Source organism: Penicillium malachiteum (assembly GCF_028827825.1).
Source record: "Penicillium malachiteum strain IBT 17515 chromosome Unknown utg000001l:1.0-8184562.0:1.0-8186909.0, whole genome shotgun sequence".
Lineage (NCBI taxonomy): Eukaryota > Fungi > Ascomycota > Eurotiomycetes > Eurotiales > Aspergillaceae > Penicillium > Penicillium malachiteum.
This window is the reverse complement of record NW_026643094.1, coordinates 1,651,071-1,669,237: the sequence shown is the minus strand read 5'-3', so window position 1 is coordinate 1,669,237 and position 18,167 is coordinate 1,651,071. Positions and strand designations below refer to the sequence as shown.

Genomic DNA, 18,167 nt, shown 5'->3' with positions numbered 1-18,167 from the left:
GCACATGGCGCTTGCCGGCTACTTAGCCCTGATGGGGATTAGTACCGCGCGGGGTACAGGGATAAGCCTAGGCTCTCGGGTCATTTACCTTTGTATCTATAAACCTCCCTCGGCGACGTCCTTTCTTTTGAGGAGATGTCTCAAATACTATCGGAGTACCTTCTCAATCGCCTTTCACTTTCCAGAGGGGCAGTAAGGCACTCAATAAACTTATCAGCACCAAAATATCGCTCGATACGAATCGCGCGCCCGATAAGTCTGCCGTTTTACAGACTGCAAAGCTCAACCGGAAGGAACTATTCATTGGCTTCAATCCCAGAGAAAACATCATCAGAACCTAAAATGCCGCGTGCAAAGAACAGCAGTAGTGAAAAGGAGGTGGCTATTCCTCGGCCCAGTTCCAGGTAAGGAGTCAGAGTTCTCGTGCAAGGTTGTCCGCAGACCGCGATGCTTTCCGACGGGAAACACATCGTCGCATCTCATATCAAGAAATATAGCTAACTTTGCCATAGTGTGATACTTGTTTCTCCGCAAAATGAGATTCTTCTTCTCCATCGCGTGCATACGTCTACATCTTTTGCATCTGCTCATGTTTTCCCAGGCGGAAACCTTGCAAGCCAGGACGGCGCATGCCCGCCTCCTGAGGATCCTACACGACACGATGATGGGCCACATTATCGCAATGCAGCAATAAGAGAGCTCTTTGAGGAGAGTGGAATTCTTCTTGCCAAGGATGCGAGCACAGGAAAGATGCTCGTCGTCGATGAAGCAACTAGAGAGCAAGGCCGTGGGCTAATTCACCAAAATGAGATCACATTTGACAAGTGGTTGAAACAGCAACATTCAACGGCTGAACCTGACATTGGTGAGATATGATATTAGATCCTGCTTCTTTTAAGTTTTGCCAGGCTAACTAAAACATTTGAACCAGATGCGTTGATTCCCTTCACTCGCTGGGTGACTCCAACAAATGTTTCCAAACGATACACTACCCAGATGTACCTATACTTTATGCCCCTGCCTAATGGTGCAGATAAAAGGCTACTTGAAGACTTGCCTACAGAAGGTGAACGTGAAGAAATTCAAGTTCCGACAAGCGACGGCGGTATAGAGGTTACCGAGGCACAGTTTCTTCCAGCCTCTGAATGGCTTCGCCGTGCACAAAGTGGGGAGATCATTCTGTTCCCTCCGCAATTCCTTCTCCTGCATCTTGTTTCCGGTTTTCTGGACCAAGAGCCTCGATCGGATGCGCCTGTGAAAGAGTTGGGAAAACGGCGAGCGGCTCTTGTTGATTTTGTTCACTCGGGATCGCCACCCTGGACACATAAGTGCATTTCGCCTAAAGTGCTTAAGATGACCGAAGATGGGCGGTCAGTATTGGCTCTCGATAACGCTGGTCCTGAATTGAAGGGTTCTGAGCGACGAGGCGAATCCGATCGAGTTGTAGTTTTGAAATTCAAGAAAGGGAGTTCGAGGGAGGTTACAGTAGCATGGAAGAAGGATATCTTGAGAGAAGGACAGAGTCATCTTTAGATCTAAAAGATATTGATTTACTCCGTACATATTGTACAGTTTGAGCCCATGGCTATCAACAATTGAATTCTAATGAAATTCCGTGAAGAATGTGTACACTCAATTGCTAGTCGACTTGAGTACTATTCATGTTAGTGAATTAGTTGAGCAGAGAAGCCATATCTCTGCGTCTCGCTCGCGGTTGAAATGATCTAAGAATTAGCCTCAATCAATAATTCTAATATGTCGGAAAATAGAGGCATTTCAGCGGTCCAGAAACGCTCATCGAATCCATTAAGTCCTTGAACCTTGGAACTCTTTCCATGTATGGAAAGCGGAGACATATTGCCACGCATTATTCTATGTACTGCACCTAATAACACGCACTTTCCATTTCCACCACATAAGCCCTCGACAAATAGTCACATGACCCACACAAATCATTTTGGGTCTTCAATTTTATGGGCCATCAAAAATCCATCCACCTCCAACCTCACCGTCGCCCGTCAAACCCCCCTACACACAACCCGCCAAAATGGAGAACGAGAAGGGAGAGATCGTCGATCTGTACGTGCTTTGGTCTCCGAAATCACTCACCTGAAAATCCCGGAACCCTTGAGTCTCGCTGTACATGCGCAACCGCAGTCCTGCGAACGTCGAAGCCGCATGGAATTTTTTTTTCATTCATGTCGGTTACAAGAAATTGGACACGCAATTATCACTGCCGGTCATCCACACAACCTGCGAGCATATCAGTCAGACAAAAGGGAACCGATGGACTCAAGGACTTGGGTTGAATGCGAATAAAAACGAAAACCCGGCAATACTAATATAGTCTTTTCTTCTTGAACAGCTACGTGCCCCGCAAGTGCAGCGCCACCAACCGCATCATCAAGGCCAACGACCACGCCTCCGTCCAGCTGTCCGTCGGCAAGGTTGACGAGAACGGCCGCTACACCGGTGAGAACGAGACCTACGCTCTGTGCGGTTTCATTCGCGCCCGTGGTGAGAGCGATGACTCCTTCAACCGCCTCGCTCAGCGTGACGGTTTCCTGAAGAACGTCTGGGCCGCCAGCCGCCAGCGATAAATGCTCGGCTTTTGGTGACTATGGGTTGATATGATGGTTCGTGACACCCCGCCTTTTCGAATATACCAGGGAACTCAAACTAATAATATCTTATAGACGAACTGTGGCTAGATGGTCCAGGTTCGGGGATTGGTTATGAAAAAAAATCAGGTGGTCGGGACGCGGATACGTTACCCCCGCCCTGGAAGTTCTTTTTTAGTCCCCTAGAGAGACCCTGTTCTCCTAGAGTCATATCTATCGAATGAATGGAATCGACGACTTAATGGGTCAGGTTTTCTCAAAAGACCAATTTTTCAATTTACCCGTTACACGGGTTCCACGCCTTATACCGATAGATGTCTCCCTAGGTTAGGTTTAAGGGCATCTGCCTCGCAACCTTACAACCTCCTGCTACAGTTGCAGTCCCAGGCAAAGTGAAAAAAGAAAAAATCATAATCTTAGACACTGATCCTTAGTTTTCTTTTCCTACATTTTTCCCCGTTTTGGTATTTCCTTTACTCTCTTCTGGTTCATATCAGTCGGCACATCAAGCCCTCCTCACCCAGTAGACGGAAATCGGATCTTGAATCTGTGTTTCCCATGTCTACAATCCCATGAGCGAGGAGGTAGACATAACATATCCATCGCCGAAAATCATTTCTTATTCTCGCCTCCTGATGAGCCACTGTTGCAGAGTTCCATGCGCTGGGGCACAGATACGGGTGGGACATCTCTTATGTACTATCTAGATCTTTGAATATGTAGGGCTTCAAGTCATTTCCAATTTAATATGAGCGCACATTCAAGAATCGAACTAAACCTACCAAGTTCAATCTCAATATTACAAGTACACCTTAGTATCTACCTCTTCCAGGGTTGAGCAGCAGCAGTTTTATAAGTTATTGAAAGATACAATATAGGGTAATATTTTTGCTTCATTTCTCCTCGTCACTGACATGCAATACGTTTGTCTTCCACATGAAATCATGATTTCAGATGAAAGCCCTCTAAACCAAAGGACATCCACCAGCAAGACACAAAAAAATGAACAGGTGCCTCTTATCTATCGACAATCCATCTCAATCGAAATTTTGCAGGATGAGCGGGTTTCACTTTTGTTTTCTTTACTCCTTCTCGAGACGAACAGCCGGGTTAGACTCGATGAAGTTCAAGTCCACCTTGTGACCCAGAAGTTCACGGATGTTGCTGACACCGTACCTATAAGAAATAGTATGTTAGTAGTGAATCAAATGGTAGAATATAGTACCCAGGAAGTAAACTCACTTAATCATGGTAGGTCGCTCCAAACTCAAACCCCAGCCGTATACCTGCATGCCCTTGGGGATGCCCATGGACTCCAGCATCTCAGGTCGGAACATACCACTGTTACCGATCTCAACCCACTTACCCAGGCCCTCGTGGTAACCGAAGATCTCCATACTGGGCTCGGTGTAAGGGTTGTAAGCAGGCTTGAAGCGCAGCTGGTGGATACCCATCTTCTTGAAGAAGACCTCCATGAAACCAATCAGACCACCAAGGGTGAGTCCAAAGTCCGCAATGACACCCTCGATCTGGTGGAACTCCGCCAAGTGGGTGGCATCGACGGCCTCGTTACGGAAGACACGGTCGATGGAGAAGAAGCGGGCCGGCCGCGGGTTAGCAGCGAGCTGGTGTAGTACGTACGCGGAGACGGAGGTGGTGTGAGTACGGAGAACAAGACGTAGCGACTCGTCTGCGTTCCATGGATAACGGTAACCGATGGAGCCAAACTTGCCCTTCTCGTGAACCTCGTGCACGTTGTCCCAGTACTGCTGGTAGTCCAGAGGCTTGTTCTGGGCCTCTGAGGAGGTCTGTGCGAGCTGAAGGCGATGAGGGTCGTCGATGGGGTCCTCGCGCGGGCGGTCCGCATGCAGAGGGTCGGCGATATAGAAAGTATCTTGGAGATCACGGGCAGGGTGTTGCTGGGGGACGAAGAGGGCGTCGAAGTTCCAGAAGCCAGTCTCGACGAAGCGGTTGGTGGGCATCTCCTGGAAACCCATTTCGAAGAAGATGTTGCGGAACTCGGATCGCACCTTGTTAAGAGGGTGCAGGGCACCGGAGGGAGTGGGTGCGCCCTTGGCGTTAAAGTTGTAGGCCTTCAGATTGGCGGTCTTCCAGGAGCCGCTGGCAAGCATCTCCGGGGTGAGATCGGTCTCCTCCTTAACGAACTCTCGGGCATACTTGGGGCCCTTGGAGAACTTGTAGGTGATTTCCTTGCTCACAGTAAGGAGTTTCCTTCGCTTCAGGTCTGCGAGAACCTTGCTATCGGACAGAGCCTTTGTGCTCTGCACGCTGAGCAGCAGCTCGCGGGTCTCATCGACAATAGTCTCCTTGATTGCGCGGAGCTTGTCACTGTCCTTCTTGATCCAGCCACGCTTGAAGGCATTACCCTGACCAATCTTGGCGTTGTCCTTCCCCACAATCCCGGGCAAATCGGTAATCTTGAGGCCGTCCAGAGCGGCGACCACAGCGGCGAAAACCTTGGCCTCGTGGCTACCATTGGCGGCAATCTCTTCACCTTCAGGGGTCAGAGTGAGGATATCCTTATCAATGGCTTCATACTCGATCATCTGTCGCGAGCCCAGGCGGTCCAGCGCACTTTTAATGGTCGATGAGGGGGTGGAGGGGAAGGCTTCGTTTGAGAGGAGGGGCGCATCGGACGCGGACAAGGCGTCCAGAATCGGGGCTGTCATGTCGGACGCCATGGCTGCAGAAGAATCCTGCAGTTAAATTGGCAGAAACTGAACAAAGGGTGAGGGATATCGGGCTTGTGTTGATAGACCAAAATTACGATGACTCTTTTCCCATTATCTCCGGCGGGACAGAGCGACCATTTCTGCCATTTCACCCCGCCATATTTTTAGGCCTTCATGCCTTATAGTAATGCCTTATAATGGAACAACACTATGATCCTAGGTTAACTGCCCAGGTGATCATAGTATGTCTGAATTATGCAGCTTATCTTGACGATATTTGGCAGGGGGGTTTGATCTCTTTGAAAACTTGCATAAATTTTGTGGATTCTTCTGGATCAGTCTCTTAAGTCCAAGTTATCTTGGAATCTGGATTTCATCCCCCGTTGTGGTAAGCCGTGTATACTAAGCTGCACCTTTCTTGTACACCTCAGTCATGCCAGTCATAGCATGAATAATCACTATATAGAAGTACACGTAGATGGGATCGTATATCGAAAACTCTAATATATGACTAGTCATCCTACCTGATGTCGGTATCTGATACCTGGTGGTCTCGTGATTCTAAGATTGTTCCACTGTTATGCTTATTCCATGTCCAGGCCACCGGGTTTTGTCTCTAACGGCGTGCTTAGGCCGCTGCATACTTCTCCCAAGTATCTGCAACATGAACCCCCAATGACCTTGATCATTTGCCACTTCCCTGTACGATACGCACTTTCGTGATCTGGAAAGTCTTCGTCTGGTGGAAATTTCCTTGTCGCACTCAATGAGGTCACAATACCCAGATGTCCATGCATATTCCTAGCTTTATATACGGGTAATAAAAAAAACACCCGTGGACATACTTGACGGGGGACTTCCGCCTCGGATCTCCGATCCCCCTCTTTACCGGGATATGGAACATCATGATTGATTCAAATGTTATCGCAGACACCCATTCATTACTACACATATGTAGTAAGCATTAATATCTACTAAGGCAAATTGCACCGGCCTTATGACCAATAAAAGAAGGACAATCAACCAGATGTCAGCCTTCAGAAGCAGTGAGAAGCCGCCGCACATTTTTTTTTCTCTTTTCTGTTAGCGAGAGATCCCAAGGGCAGAAATCCCGAGACCCAAGCTGGTCTGAGTCCACTTTTCTGAGTGGCCGAGACTTAAGGTTCGGACTGGATCCATCCACGAAGAACCAGTGATTGGTGAACTATCCCTACTAATCCTCCTGATCATGTTGGTTTTGGGGGGGCTTGGGGAGAGAAGATTTTGGGACATCTTGAGGAAGAGGAGAGAGTCCCTTGGGTGGAACCCATGAGGTTCAACATTCAAATAAACATATGAGAATTCAAACGATGAGGTATTCAGTAAAACTGGAGAAACAGGGCTTAGGGATCGACCCTGGTGACGATCATCGCGATTTTGAGCCCGAGTGGTTTCAATAAGTAGTTAAGTCTATGAGACTAAAGCGGACCACGGGAGATGAAACGCGGTTTCTGAGCTCATTGCAGTGGTTATCTGGTTTATTCCCTCTAGTCTCTTTTGATCCTTCCATTTGGTCGTGTAGGTGCATGTGCATGGTTGATGGGAGTTTATTATATCAAGGTTAAAATTTGTACCATTTATTCTATGAATATAAAAAAAACAAAATTGGTAATAAAAAAAATTAAAAAATTATGAATTAGAAATCAGGAAACTCCAGGGGAAATAAGAACTTTTGGGAATATTGAAGACAAATATCCATAATGTACCATAGGTACCTAAGTTTCTGATTTTGATTCTGATTTACAAGGTGTTTAAGCCCCTTTCAAAATCTTTCCCCTCTTACTCCGTACTCGCTGCTTTTTCTCTACCTTTACACCCGGACCATCACATATAGCGGTGTATTATTTTACATTTCTTTTCTGATAGGATTTCCTTTTTATTTTTCTCTCAGAGTTAATTTCTTAAAAAAAAAATTACAATTTATATTATATTTTGTATATTTTCTTTTACTTGATTTGTTCCTTTTCCCCCGCAAAAAAATAGAAAAAAGAGCCTTCGCTTACATAAGTCACCCCCCTTCCCAAGGTTCCCGACACTCCTCTAGGTTCCCTCTCATCCCCGAACGACTCGGGTTCTATTACATCTCCCCCGGTCTCCGATTCTTTGCAATCACCTCATGTCGCCTTGATCCGATAGCTGGATCTTCTGTGTCAGGAACTCGTCCCCGTAAGTTTGAATCTTTCTTTCCTTATCAAATCAGAAATCCCACCCTTTTTTTTCCCTGGGAATATGCCCGATGTGGCGATCTCCATCTTTCCATTTCTGTTCCTTTTTTGCTTATCCTTGATCTTTGTGTGTGGGTTTGTGTCTATCGGACATCATTCATGTTGATCTTGGCGGTGGAAGGGGAAATCTCTAGCTCTTTTCTTGTTTCCAACGGCTAATCAACTCCCAGGGCACAATGGCTGGCGCGGACGAGACTCTCGCGGCTGCGACTGCCGTGTTGCAGTCTTTGGCGAGAGATGAACCCACCGCCGGCTCCTCTTCACCCCCCTTCAATTTTCAATTTCCATCTTCAAATGGCGCAAAGACGTCTCAACTCCCCGGAGAGCCCACCGCTGTAAAGGCCGCCTTCGAAGCCGAGTTGGAGGCCTTGATGCGTCGCGTGCATCACCTGGAATTCCAAGCTGTCAGTCATCAAAAACTCCCCGACGACCCCCAGCAGGCTACCCTGTCTGCCCTCGGATCCAATGAGAGGAATCCTGATTTTCTGTGGACCTTTGGGCTCGATCGCTTGTCGTCCGGTCAAGGTTCTGACTCTTCTTATTGCCTTACACAGCAGCAAAAACTGAATCAACCCGATCGGAGACAACGAACCCCCCTCGGGCCCTGAGGAACCACCGGCCGGTGACCTCGACGACGACGAAACTGACGAAGAGGATGAGGCCGGGGCACGGACCCGTGTCGTTCGAGAGGAGGATATCAGCATTCTACGCAACCATGTTCAAAAACAGGCCGAGGAAATTAGCTTCCAAAAAGATATCATCGCCCAAGTCCGCGACGAATTGCAGAAGCAGGAAGAGCACACCCGCCGTGCTCTGACCAAGGTTGAGAATGAGGACGTCGTCCTTTTGGAACGCGAGTTACGGAAACATCAACAGGCCAATGAGGCTTTCCAGAAAGCCTTACGAGAAATTGGCGGCATCATCACACAAGTCGCAAACGGTGACCTCTCAATGAAGGTCCAGATTCACCCCTTGGAAATGGACCCAGAAATCGCTACCTTCAAACGCACGATCAACACTATGATGGACCAACTGCAGGTATTCGGTAGCGAGGTATCTCGTGTCGCCCGTGAGGTCGGAACTGAGGGAATACTCGGTGGTCAAGCTCAAATCACCGGGGTCCACGGTATCTGGAAGGAACTCACTGAAAATGTGAACATTATGGCCAAGAACTTAACGGATCAGGTGCGAGAAATCGCAACTGTAACAACTGCGGTCGCCCACGGTGATCTCTCGCAAAAGATTGAGAGTCGTGCTCAGGGTGAAATTCTGGAACTGCAACAAACGATCAACACCATGGTAGACCAACTTAGAACATTCGCAACTGAGGTAACTCGTGTCGCCCGTGATGTCGGAACAGAAGGTGTACTTGGTGGACAAGCTCAGATTGAAGGTGTTCAGGGCATGTGGAACGAACTCACCGTGAATGTCAACGCTATGGCCAACAACCTTACCACACAGGTGCGTGATATTGCTACCGTCACCAAGGCTGTCGCCAAGGGTGATTTGACACAGAAGGTGCAAGCCAACTGCCGAGGAGAAATCGCAGAACTCAAAGACATCATCAATTCCATGGTGGACCAGCTGCGCCAGTTCGCCCAAGAAGTTACCAAGATTGCGAAGGAGGTCGGCACAGATGGTGTTCTGGGAGGTCAGGCTACGGTGAACGACGTCGAAGGCACATGGAAGGATCTCACTGAAAATGTCAATCGTATGGCCAACAATCTCACTACCCAGGTACGTGAGATTGCCGATGTCACCACTGCGGTCGCCAAGGGCGATTTGACAAAGAAGGTCACTGCAAACGTGCAGGGTGAGATACTTGATCTCAAGAGTACCATCAACGGCATGGTGGATCGTCTGAACACATTCGCTTTTGAGGTCAGCAAGGTCGCCCGTGAAGTAGGCACTGATGGAACTCTTGGTGGCCAAGCCAAGGTGGACAACGTGGAAGGAAAATGGAAAGATCTCACGGACAACGTCAACACCATGGCCCAGAATCTGACATCTCAAGTACGAAGTATCTCGGACGTCACACAGGCTATTGCCAAGGGTGACCTGAGCAAAAAGATCGAGGTACACGCACAAGGAGAAATTCTCACCCTCAAGGTGACCATCAATCACATGGTTGGTCGACTTGCCAAGTTCGCTACGGAACTGAAGAAGGTCGCCCGCGATGTCGGTGTTGACGGCAAAATGGGTGGACAAGCGAACGTTGAAGGAATTGCCGGAACGTGGAAGGAGATCACCGAGGACGTCAACACCATGGCTGAGAACTTGACGTCTCAAGTGCGTGCGTTTGGCGAGATTACAGATGCTGCCACTGACGGTGATTTCACGAAACTTATCACGGTCAATGCTTCTGGAGAGATGGACGAGCTCAAGCGCAAGATCAATAAGATGGTTTCCAACCTGCGAGACAGTATTCAACGAAACACCGCAGCCAGGGAGGCTGCCGAACTTGCCAACCGAACAAAGTCCGAGTTCCTGGCGAATATGTCCCACGAAATTCGAACACCCATGAACGGTATCATTGGTATGACCCAATTGACATTGGATACCGATGACCTGAAGCCTTACACTCGCGAGATGTTGAATGTCGTACACAACCTGGCGAACAGCTTACTCACTATCATCGACGATATACTCGATATCTCAAAGATTGAAGCCAATCGCATGGTCATTGAGAGCATTCCCTTCACGGTGCGAGGCACTGTCTTCAACGCCCTAAAGACCTTAGCTGTCAAGGCGAATGAGAAGTTCTTAAGCTTGACATACCAGGTGGACAACACCGTGCCAGACTATGTCATCGGTGACCCATTCCGTCTGCGACAGATTATTCTCAACTTGGTTGGTAATGCTATCAAGTTTACGGAGCATGGAGAGGTCAAGCTTACCATTCGGAAATCTGACCGTGAGCAATGCACGACCAATGAGTATGCTTTCGAATTCTCTGTGTCGGACACTGGTATCGGTATTGAGGAGGACAAGCTGGATTTGATCTTCGACACTTTCCAGCAAGCTGATGGTTCCACCACCCGCCGCTTTGGTGGTACTGGTCTTGGTCTATCTATCTCCAAGCGCTTGGTCAACCTGATGGGTGGTGATGTCTGGGTCACCTCTGAATATGGCCACGGCAGTACCTTCCACTTCACCTGTGTTGTCAAGCTTGCCGACCAATCCATCAATGTCATTGCTTCACAGCTTCTGCCATACCGAAACCATCGAGTTCTGTTCATCGACAAGGGCCAGAACGGGACACAGGCTTCCAATGTCATGAAGATGCTCAAGCAGATCGAGCTGGAACCACTGGTTGTCAAGAACGAGGAGCACGTTCCCCCTCCAGAAATCCAGGACCCCTCTGGGAAGGAGTCTGGCCATGCATACGACGTCATCATTGTCGACTCCGTGGATACAGCACGCATACTTCGTACTTTCGACGAGTTCAAGTACATTCCGATCGTTCTGGTCTGTCCCTTGGTTTGTGTTAGCTTGAAGTCTGCTCTGGATCTGGGTATCAGTTCGTACATGACCACACCATGCCAACCGATTGATCTTGGCAATGGTATGCTGCCAGCACTCGAGGGTCGCTCGACACCAATCACCACCGACAACTCCCGATCCTTCGACATTCTCCTTGCCGAGGACAATGACGTGAACCAGCAACTGGCGATGAAGATACTCCAGAAGCACAACCACAACGTCTTTGTCGTTGGAAACGGTCTCGAGGCCGTGGAAGCTGTCAAGAAGCGTCGTTACGATGTGATTCTTATGGACGTCCAAATGCCGGTGATGGGTGGTTTCGAAGCCACGGGCAAGATTCGCGAGTACGAGCGCGAGAGCGGAATTCAACGTACCCCTATCATTGCTCTTACGGCCCACGCCATGTTGGGTGATCGTGAGAAGTGTATTCAGGCTCAAATGGACGAATACTTGTCGAAGCCTCTCAAGCAGAACCAGATGATGCAAACCATTCTCAAATGTGCAACCCTTGGTGGCTCATTATTGGAAAAGAGCAAAGAGTCACGGATATCCAGCAGCGGAGAAATGCATCCCATCCACTCCTCTGTACCCGACAATCAGAATCAGCAGCAGCAGCAACGATCACAGAAGATGCAGCCGCTGCCTACTCCTACCCGACCGGGATATGATACTCGAGCGATCACCACTTCCGGTCCCATCGTTCGAGGAAGCGTTGTCAGTCCTGTCGAGGACAAGGATGAAGAGATGATCGATGATCGGGTACGTTAAGCATGTATGTTGTGAACATTGGTTATTTGATATAGCAGACCAGCTAACATTTCAATTTTCCTTTGCTACAGTCGCTTTTACGATCCAACAGTACTTAAGCTCTTTTCCATATCATGAACATTTGATTGCCAGCATGCAGATTTTTTGTCAGATGGTTTCGATGCTGCCGTTGATACCCTGTCCATATGAGTCCCGAAGAATTATTGATTGTCCTTTGGAGGAGGAAGTCTCAACCCCCCTTATTTTTACTACTATCTCCCGTTCTACTCCTACCCTCCTCAGGCACTCTTCATTGTCATCCATTTTGATCCTCCTCGCACATCATACCATCTTCCGCATTCGCTTTGTCCCGTATCCCCGGTGGTGTCTGGCGCGATTTATTCTATTTTTTCATATTATTTTTTTTGAACAAGGCTTGGGTCTACTCGGCAACAGTCAAGTGGGTGACTGGAGGGGGGAGTTTGCAAGAGAGGGGATGCTTCAATTTCCATCCTCTCTGGGTATTTTATTGTCGTCTTATTTGTCATCTATTCTCTCGTTTTAAGGTCGACCTCGGAGCTTTTTTTTTTGACTTCTTTGTCTATTTTGTATTGTATTGAGTCGCTTCTACCTTTCTGGTTGAGCCATCTACGTTGCGAGGTAGAATGCATTCAATTATCCGAGGTTTCTTTTCTTATGACTCTCTTTGCCATGGCCCCTGTTTGATAGTTGAGGTTCGGTTTTACGAACGCTTAGACTAATGCTTCTCCGCATTTTGCAAACTTTGAAGTAGCACTGACATTAAACCGCAGAATGGCTTCATGGTTCAAATGTTTTAGAGTAACCAGTTGCTGGACTGGAAATTAGGGTTATCCAAGCCCTGTTCATCCTCTGATACAATGGTTCAAAGCATGGACTCAAAGACAGCAGAAATCAATCCAATAACACCACAAGCCACAATTTGATTCTATGTCCTGCTTTTCCCGGTTTCCAAAATATCTCCCAGAGAGGAGGTTGGGTTCCAGCGAGGAATATTACATGAAATCCAGCAAAATACCATCATATAGATCTTCTCAAGAAAACCAAATATCCCATAATATTACTCCAATCAGAATTAAAGATAGAGAAAGAGAAATAGAAAAAAGGAGAGAGAATTTGAAAACACAAACGAAAAGATTGTAAAAAGGAAAGGAGAGGAAGGGAATACAGTAGCAAAGCCCCGTACCTCAAATTAAAAATTAATATCGATTCCTCATATGAAACCGAAACCCAGACCCAGCCTCGGTAGTGGAAGTCGTGCGAAAACTCGTCATGTTAAAAGTACTCGTCGCATTCGTGAGAATACTGCTCGTGTTAGCGAACGGCGCCGTCACATTCATCACCCCCATCAACTGCCGTCGCACTATACCGGGTGGAATTGCCGCTCGCGGGGTGACTGCACCACCTCCAGCCGGAGTGCTTACACCTGCGCCAGGGCCAGACGCTGCGGTGCTCGTGGGTAGGGTTTGCAAGGTACTTCCGGATTCTGCGGGAGTGCTGGTTCTACCGCTTGGGATCAAGGGTGTTGAGGATCGCGTGCTGGGAACTAGAGGGGTTGAGGTTTGAATTGGAGAAGAAGAGACAGGAGTTGAGGAAGCGATTTGGCTGCTGCTTGGGTTGGAAGAACTGATGGTACTGCTTTCTCCTGCTTTTGTAGAGCTGGATGTTGCTCCTGCTCCACATCCTCCTTCACAGGTACTTGAAGTTGGGCTGCCAGTGCCACCTGCAGTGCCAGTGGGACAGCTGCTTACTGTTACCGTGCTGGTCGTGACAGGACAGGCGGCGCAGAGAGCACTGGCAAGAGGACAGATAGCCGCGGTAGATGAGGGAGTCACAACTGATGCGATAGTAGGAGATGTAGATGCTGAGGGGGCTTGACAGGAGCCACTATCTCCAGAGGCAGCAGCAGCAGCGAGTTTCCGTTCATTCAGTTGCTTCGAGTCAAGATTAACGATCTCATCTGCGGCAACGGGGACACTCTGCAATAAGAACCAGGATGTAGCCAAGAAGGCCAAACAGTTCTTAGCATACATGACTGATATAAAGAATCCCAGCAGAAAGAGATTATCAAAGAGACTTTTGGCAACTGGGTGAAAGGAGAACCGCAAGCAGGATATCCCGTTTGAATTGTGCAGCAGAAGGATCTCAATCAACCTCTCCGACGGTTATGAAGATAATCTCGCCCAGTATTCGACTTCCAGAAAAGGATATAGGCCCACGAAAGATACTTGAGGAGAACGAAACCGGAAACAGAAAAGAACAGTCTTGAATTGCGATTGCCAGATGACCGCAGATCGAAATCGGAATCGAGTCGAAGCAGAATGGAGCGTAGAAAGCGCCCCAGAACCGCAGACAAAAAGGAGGATCTTGTAATAGCAAGAGAGGTAAAAGAGAGAGGTAAAAGAGAGAGAAAAAAAAAAAAAATAAGAGGAAGCAAGAATGGTCTAGAACCCCGAGAACACAGTCTAATATGTAGCGCAAACCGAGTGTTCAGAGTGATGAACGCTCTATGTCATCGAGCCCTTTGGGATTCGGAAGTCATTTACATTGAATTTAGTTGGAATCATTTATTATGGGATCTCCATCTTGGGTTTTTCTGGTTCCGTGGTGCCCGTAATATTTGACTCGTCCTATTGGAAATTCTCGGAGGATGAGTTCCATGGATTCTATAGATCATGTACCATCATTGCGTACCTGAGGAAATGGGTTCCTGTCGGAGATGATATGCGAGGGGTTTTGTGCCTGTCATGGCTTGGCTACGATGCATGGTAGTTGTGGTTTGATCTCACACCCGGTAGATGCGATTTAACTACTGTCAACTGGTTGTTTTTGTTCAATTCTGTTTATCGAGAATATTTGGGATGTTTCAAATGTTTGCTTTCACTCGGACTTTTGATCCGATGCGTAGTGTTTATTCCCATTGAATTTTAATAAGTAGATCTTATCTTAAAGGAAGATTATTGGGTTATTGTTCTAGATGGGATAATCATATCCAGTGATATTAAAAGGCTATATGGTTTATAACTTTTATGAACATGACAGGACTATTCGTGTCGTCATTGCAGGCAGCATGCGGATGAAAGTCACAATTGACGCTCAAAAAGACGACTTTTGGTCAGATAATTTTAGGTAGCACCTATGATCATATGAGATGAGGGACAGATTAAAAGAGAGTTAAAGCTCTCCACATTCAAGGTCTAGTAAATGGCCAACGGTTTACGCCAACCGACTTGAATAACCTTGACAGATGTGCAACAGATCAATCCTGCAGCATAGCATGCAATGGTAAATGCAATAAGACCCCAATATTCTCCATTGCATCGTGCGAGAATTTCACCAGCAATGGGTATACCAGTCAGAGTTCTGGTGGCAAAACATGTCAGTTCGAGGTGCACATTACATCACAGGATCATGTAACGAAGGAGAACTTACCCAAAGCTCACAATGGTATATGCAGTTGCGTAATAACGGCCGTAGTGCTCCGTTTTGCAAAGCCTTATTTTAGTTAGCCTTGCTTCCATATATGGGAATTGAGATAGCTGCATAGAGAGTAATAAAGTATTTTACTTACTGTCCAACACAGACTGGCGTCAAACTAATGTTAGATCCACTGGCGAATCCAAAAATCAAAGCATAGATGACCAGTAGAGCCAAGCTGTTGCCCGCGGGAAGCCATAGGCATGCATTGCAGAGTAAGCAGAGAGCCACAGTCACGATCAGTGTATTAAACCGACCCAGAAAATCTGCAAAGAATCCTGGTAACCATCGTCCAAAGAATGAGCCAACATTCAATATAGCAAGGATCTGGTATGAGAACTCAGTCGAAAAGCCCTGGTAGAGAGCATAGGATGAGATGTAGCTGATGGGAATGAAAAGACCCCATTCGATAAAGAAAACACTCGCAGTAGTCAAGGCAAATCGGGGATCACGGAAAATTTTGAAATCGGGGAGGACGTTCTCTTTAGAGAAGGGCTTTTGTGGCAGGCGAGATCTGATCAAGAGATTTGAAATTGACAGAGAAATCAAGCAGAGTAAGGCAATAACGCGGGTTGCCCATCCCCAACCAACTTTTGGGAATAATGCCTCAAGGGTAAGTGGGAACACGACTCCTCCAATTGATCCTCCGGTGGCTGCAATACCGGTCGCAAGACCACGCTTCTCATAGAAGAAATGACCGACAGCTGAGATGGCCGGTGTGAAGATGAGAGAGGCTCCCACGCCACCCAGAACACCGATGACCAGCATGAAATGCCAGTACTGAGTACAGAATCCAAGCAGAATGATAAATGCCATCTCACAGATCGAGCCAGCAAGGATGAGCGCTCGTGGACCACGAGCATCAAAGATGGGGCCAATCTGAACACCACAGAAAAATGTCAGGAAAGGGAACATGCCAAAAATCCAGCCGACATCACCGGAGCTATAATCTTTCAATTGATGGCTCTCAATATAGGCTTGGAAGGTACCAATCGTGTTGATCAGTCCGAGGGACCCAAACAAGGCGAGGAAACTTCCCAGTACCACCAGCCATGCTTCTCGTCCACCTTCTGGGTAGGTGTTTCCCTCTGCATCTGTGGTTACCCGACTCATCGGATCACGGTGAACTGATCGGTGAGATGGGGCCACTGTAGATGCCATTTGATACAGAGGGTCATCTTGGGCAGAAGGTACCTCCTCTACCGGTTGATCGGCTGATCCCGATGCCGCATGGACCTGCTTCTCAGAGCCAGTTACATGACTGTCGGATATTTCTGTCGCTTCATGTAGAATATTGGTGGCTGTCTTTTCCGTAGACGGGTTCACCGTCTCATGGGAGTAAGAAACATGTTCAGATTCAGATTCAAGTGCATGGTTGACTGTTGCATTTGATGTGCTGATGGGTCCGGTCTCGATGGACATTCTCCGCGAAATGATCCACTCCTGGATGTATCCCCCTCTGTCTTTTCCGGTTGACGCTACTTTTTCAGGGTATGAGTGCTAGAATTGCACGGATACAGTTGAAGGTGGAGCTGAAATGCTTGAGTATCAATGACGGGAGAGGGGTCCTTATTAACAAGCAAGAGCCATGAAAGCCATGAAAGTCTGCTCGTACTGCTTGTGTGCCCCTATTGGTGCTTGGTACTCGAAGTTCCACTTCTTCGAGGCGGAAAAAAAAATTCATTGGATCTAGCGATTGGTGGTCGGGTTGTGGGGACATCTCCAGTACCTTTTTTCTAGGCCCTCGAACCATTTTGAACCATCAACCGTCTAATACTGAGTTAGCTTAAACCTTTGGACTCCTGTTATCACAGTTGAATGTCAGTATTTCAACCTGATTTACCTAACCGTGACATTATAAGGGCTGTAAAATTTCCGGAAGGTGACTGTGCTCTGCATACACGTGGCATGCAAGGTGTGTTACACGAGTGGACTCGGATTCAAGTTTCCAAGGTTCGGATCTTGCCTCAAATCCGAACTTATCTCGGAAATCCTCCTCCAGATTTCGTCTCTGGTCTGGTCCAGTTGAGATGTATGTAATACACTGACTTTTGGTGCTCGCATTGGCGCATCTCCAGGGCTCCAACTTGCACATGTACAAGGCCGGGATCTGTTGCCTCTGCTCGACCTAGTGCTAGTAGTAATATCATTGATGTGCGGCGACCTAGTACGAGTCAACTGGTAACTCTAATTCTCGAGTTACTGGACATTTTCAAAATGTTGAATCGATTTCAACTGAACCTTCAAAATCTCCACTGATGTTAACATTTGAATATGAAGTTCAGGTGCCCAGGTGTTCGACATAGCGATCTTACTAATTCTCCGACCCGGAGTGAGTGAAAAAAATCAATATTGATACCTCCGAGTCAGGCTACGTTCAAGTTCAAGTTCTATATAAGTTCCAACATTCAAGTTGAACATGAATGAAGCACCGTGACTTCAAGTTGAGTCTGCACATGTGGACATTGCATCCACCTGGGCAGGTGCCAGAATCGATACTAGTAATTGTTGATACCTCTACCTAGGTACTAGTAGTAGCTCTCAAGCTTGTGTCCAGCTGCTTTCACTCCAGGGCTGGAGCCTGAGGTTCTTACTAGTAGTCACGGTGTCGACCGCCGACTCGTACCTACCTAGGTATGTAGTGGGAGTACATATGTAGTGCACATGTGGCACTTCAATGTTCCAAACATATATTCATGATGGATGTGTATACATATATTTTGGCCACTGGCAGGACTGGTATGTTCAACTTGAACGTTATATATTGATTGCATTCAGATTAAATTCTGGAACATTTGAAAACATTTAATCTTGGAACTTCGAGTCCTGGGTATAATAGTAAA

General features: G+C 47.4%; 6 protein-coding genes across 6 annotated transcripts; 3 read left to right on the top strand and 3 right to left on the bottom strand.

The window, feature by feature from the left end:
• Positions 1-342: 342 nt before the first annotated feature.
• N7483_000629 (uncharacterized protein) lies at positions 343-1,533 on the top strand (the record flags this gene model as incomplete). Its single annotated transcript, XM_057084067.1, has 3 exons — positions 343-404; positions 513-865; positions 932-1,533. The coding sequence occupies 3 exons, from the start codon at positions 343-345 to the stop codon at positions 1,531-1,533; spliced, it is 1,017 nt and encodes a 338-aa protein (XP_056950216.1).
• Positions 1,534-2,047: 514 nt separating this feature from the next.
• rps21 (40S ribosomal protein eS21) lies at positions 2,048-2,600 on the top strand (the record flags this gene model as incomplete). Its single annotated transcript, XM_057084066.1, has 2 exons — positions 2,048-2,079; positions 2,366-2,600. The coding sequence occupies 2 exons, from the start codon at positions 2,048-2,050 to the stop codon at positions 2,598-2,600; spliced, it is 267 nt and encodes an 88-aa protein (XP_056950215.1).
• A 1,103-nt stretch (positions 2,601-3,703) lies between these two features.
• N7483_000627 (phenylalanine--tRNA ligase subunit alpha) lies at positions 3,704-5,323 on the bottom strand (the record flags this gene model as incomplete). The annotated part of the gene is made up of 2 exons (XM_057084065.1): positions 3,704-3,797; positions 3,864-5,323. 2 exons carry the CDS (start codon positions 5,321-5,323, stop codon positions 3,704-3,706), a joined length of 1,554 nt encoding a protein of 517 aa, XP_056950214.1.
• A 2,431-nt stretch (positions 5,324-7,754) lies between these two features.
• Positions 7,755-11,927, top strand: tcsC (putative two-component osmosensing histidine kinase (Bos1); the record flags this gene model as incomplete). The annotated part of the gene is made up of 3 exons (XM_057084064.1): positions 7,755-8,103; positions 8,162-11,820; positions 11,901-11,927. The coding sequence occupies 3 exons, from the start codon at positions 7,755-7,757 to the stop codon at positions 11,925-11,927; spliced, it is 4,035 nt and encodes a 1,344-aa protein (XP_056950213.1).
• Positions 11,928-13,046: 1,119 nt separating this feature from the next.
• On the bottom strand, positions 13,047-13,880 carry N7483_000625 (uncharacterized protein; the record flags this gene model as incomplete). Its single annotated transcript, XM_057084063.1, has 1 exon — positions 13,047-13,880. The coding sequence occupies one exon, from the start codon at positions 13,878-13,880 to the stop codon at positions 13,047-13,049; it is 834 nt and encodes a 277-aa protein (XP_056950212.1).
• Positions 13,881-15,044: 1,164 nt separating this feature from the next.
• On the bottom strand, positions 15,045-16,746 carry N7483_000624 (MCT family MFS transporter; the record flags this gene model as incomplete). Its single annotated transcript, XM_057084062.1, has 3 exons — positions 15,045-15,210; positions 15,280-15,342; positions 15,419-16,746. The coding sequence occupies 3 exons, from the start codon at positions 16,744-16,746 to the stop codon at positions 15,045-15,047; spliced, it is 1,557 nt and encodes a 518-aa protein (XP_056950211.1).
• Positions 16,747-18,167: the final 1,421 nt, after the last annotated feature.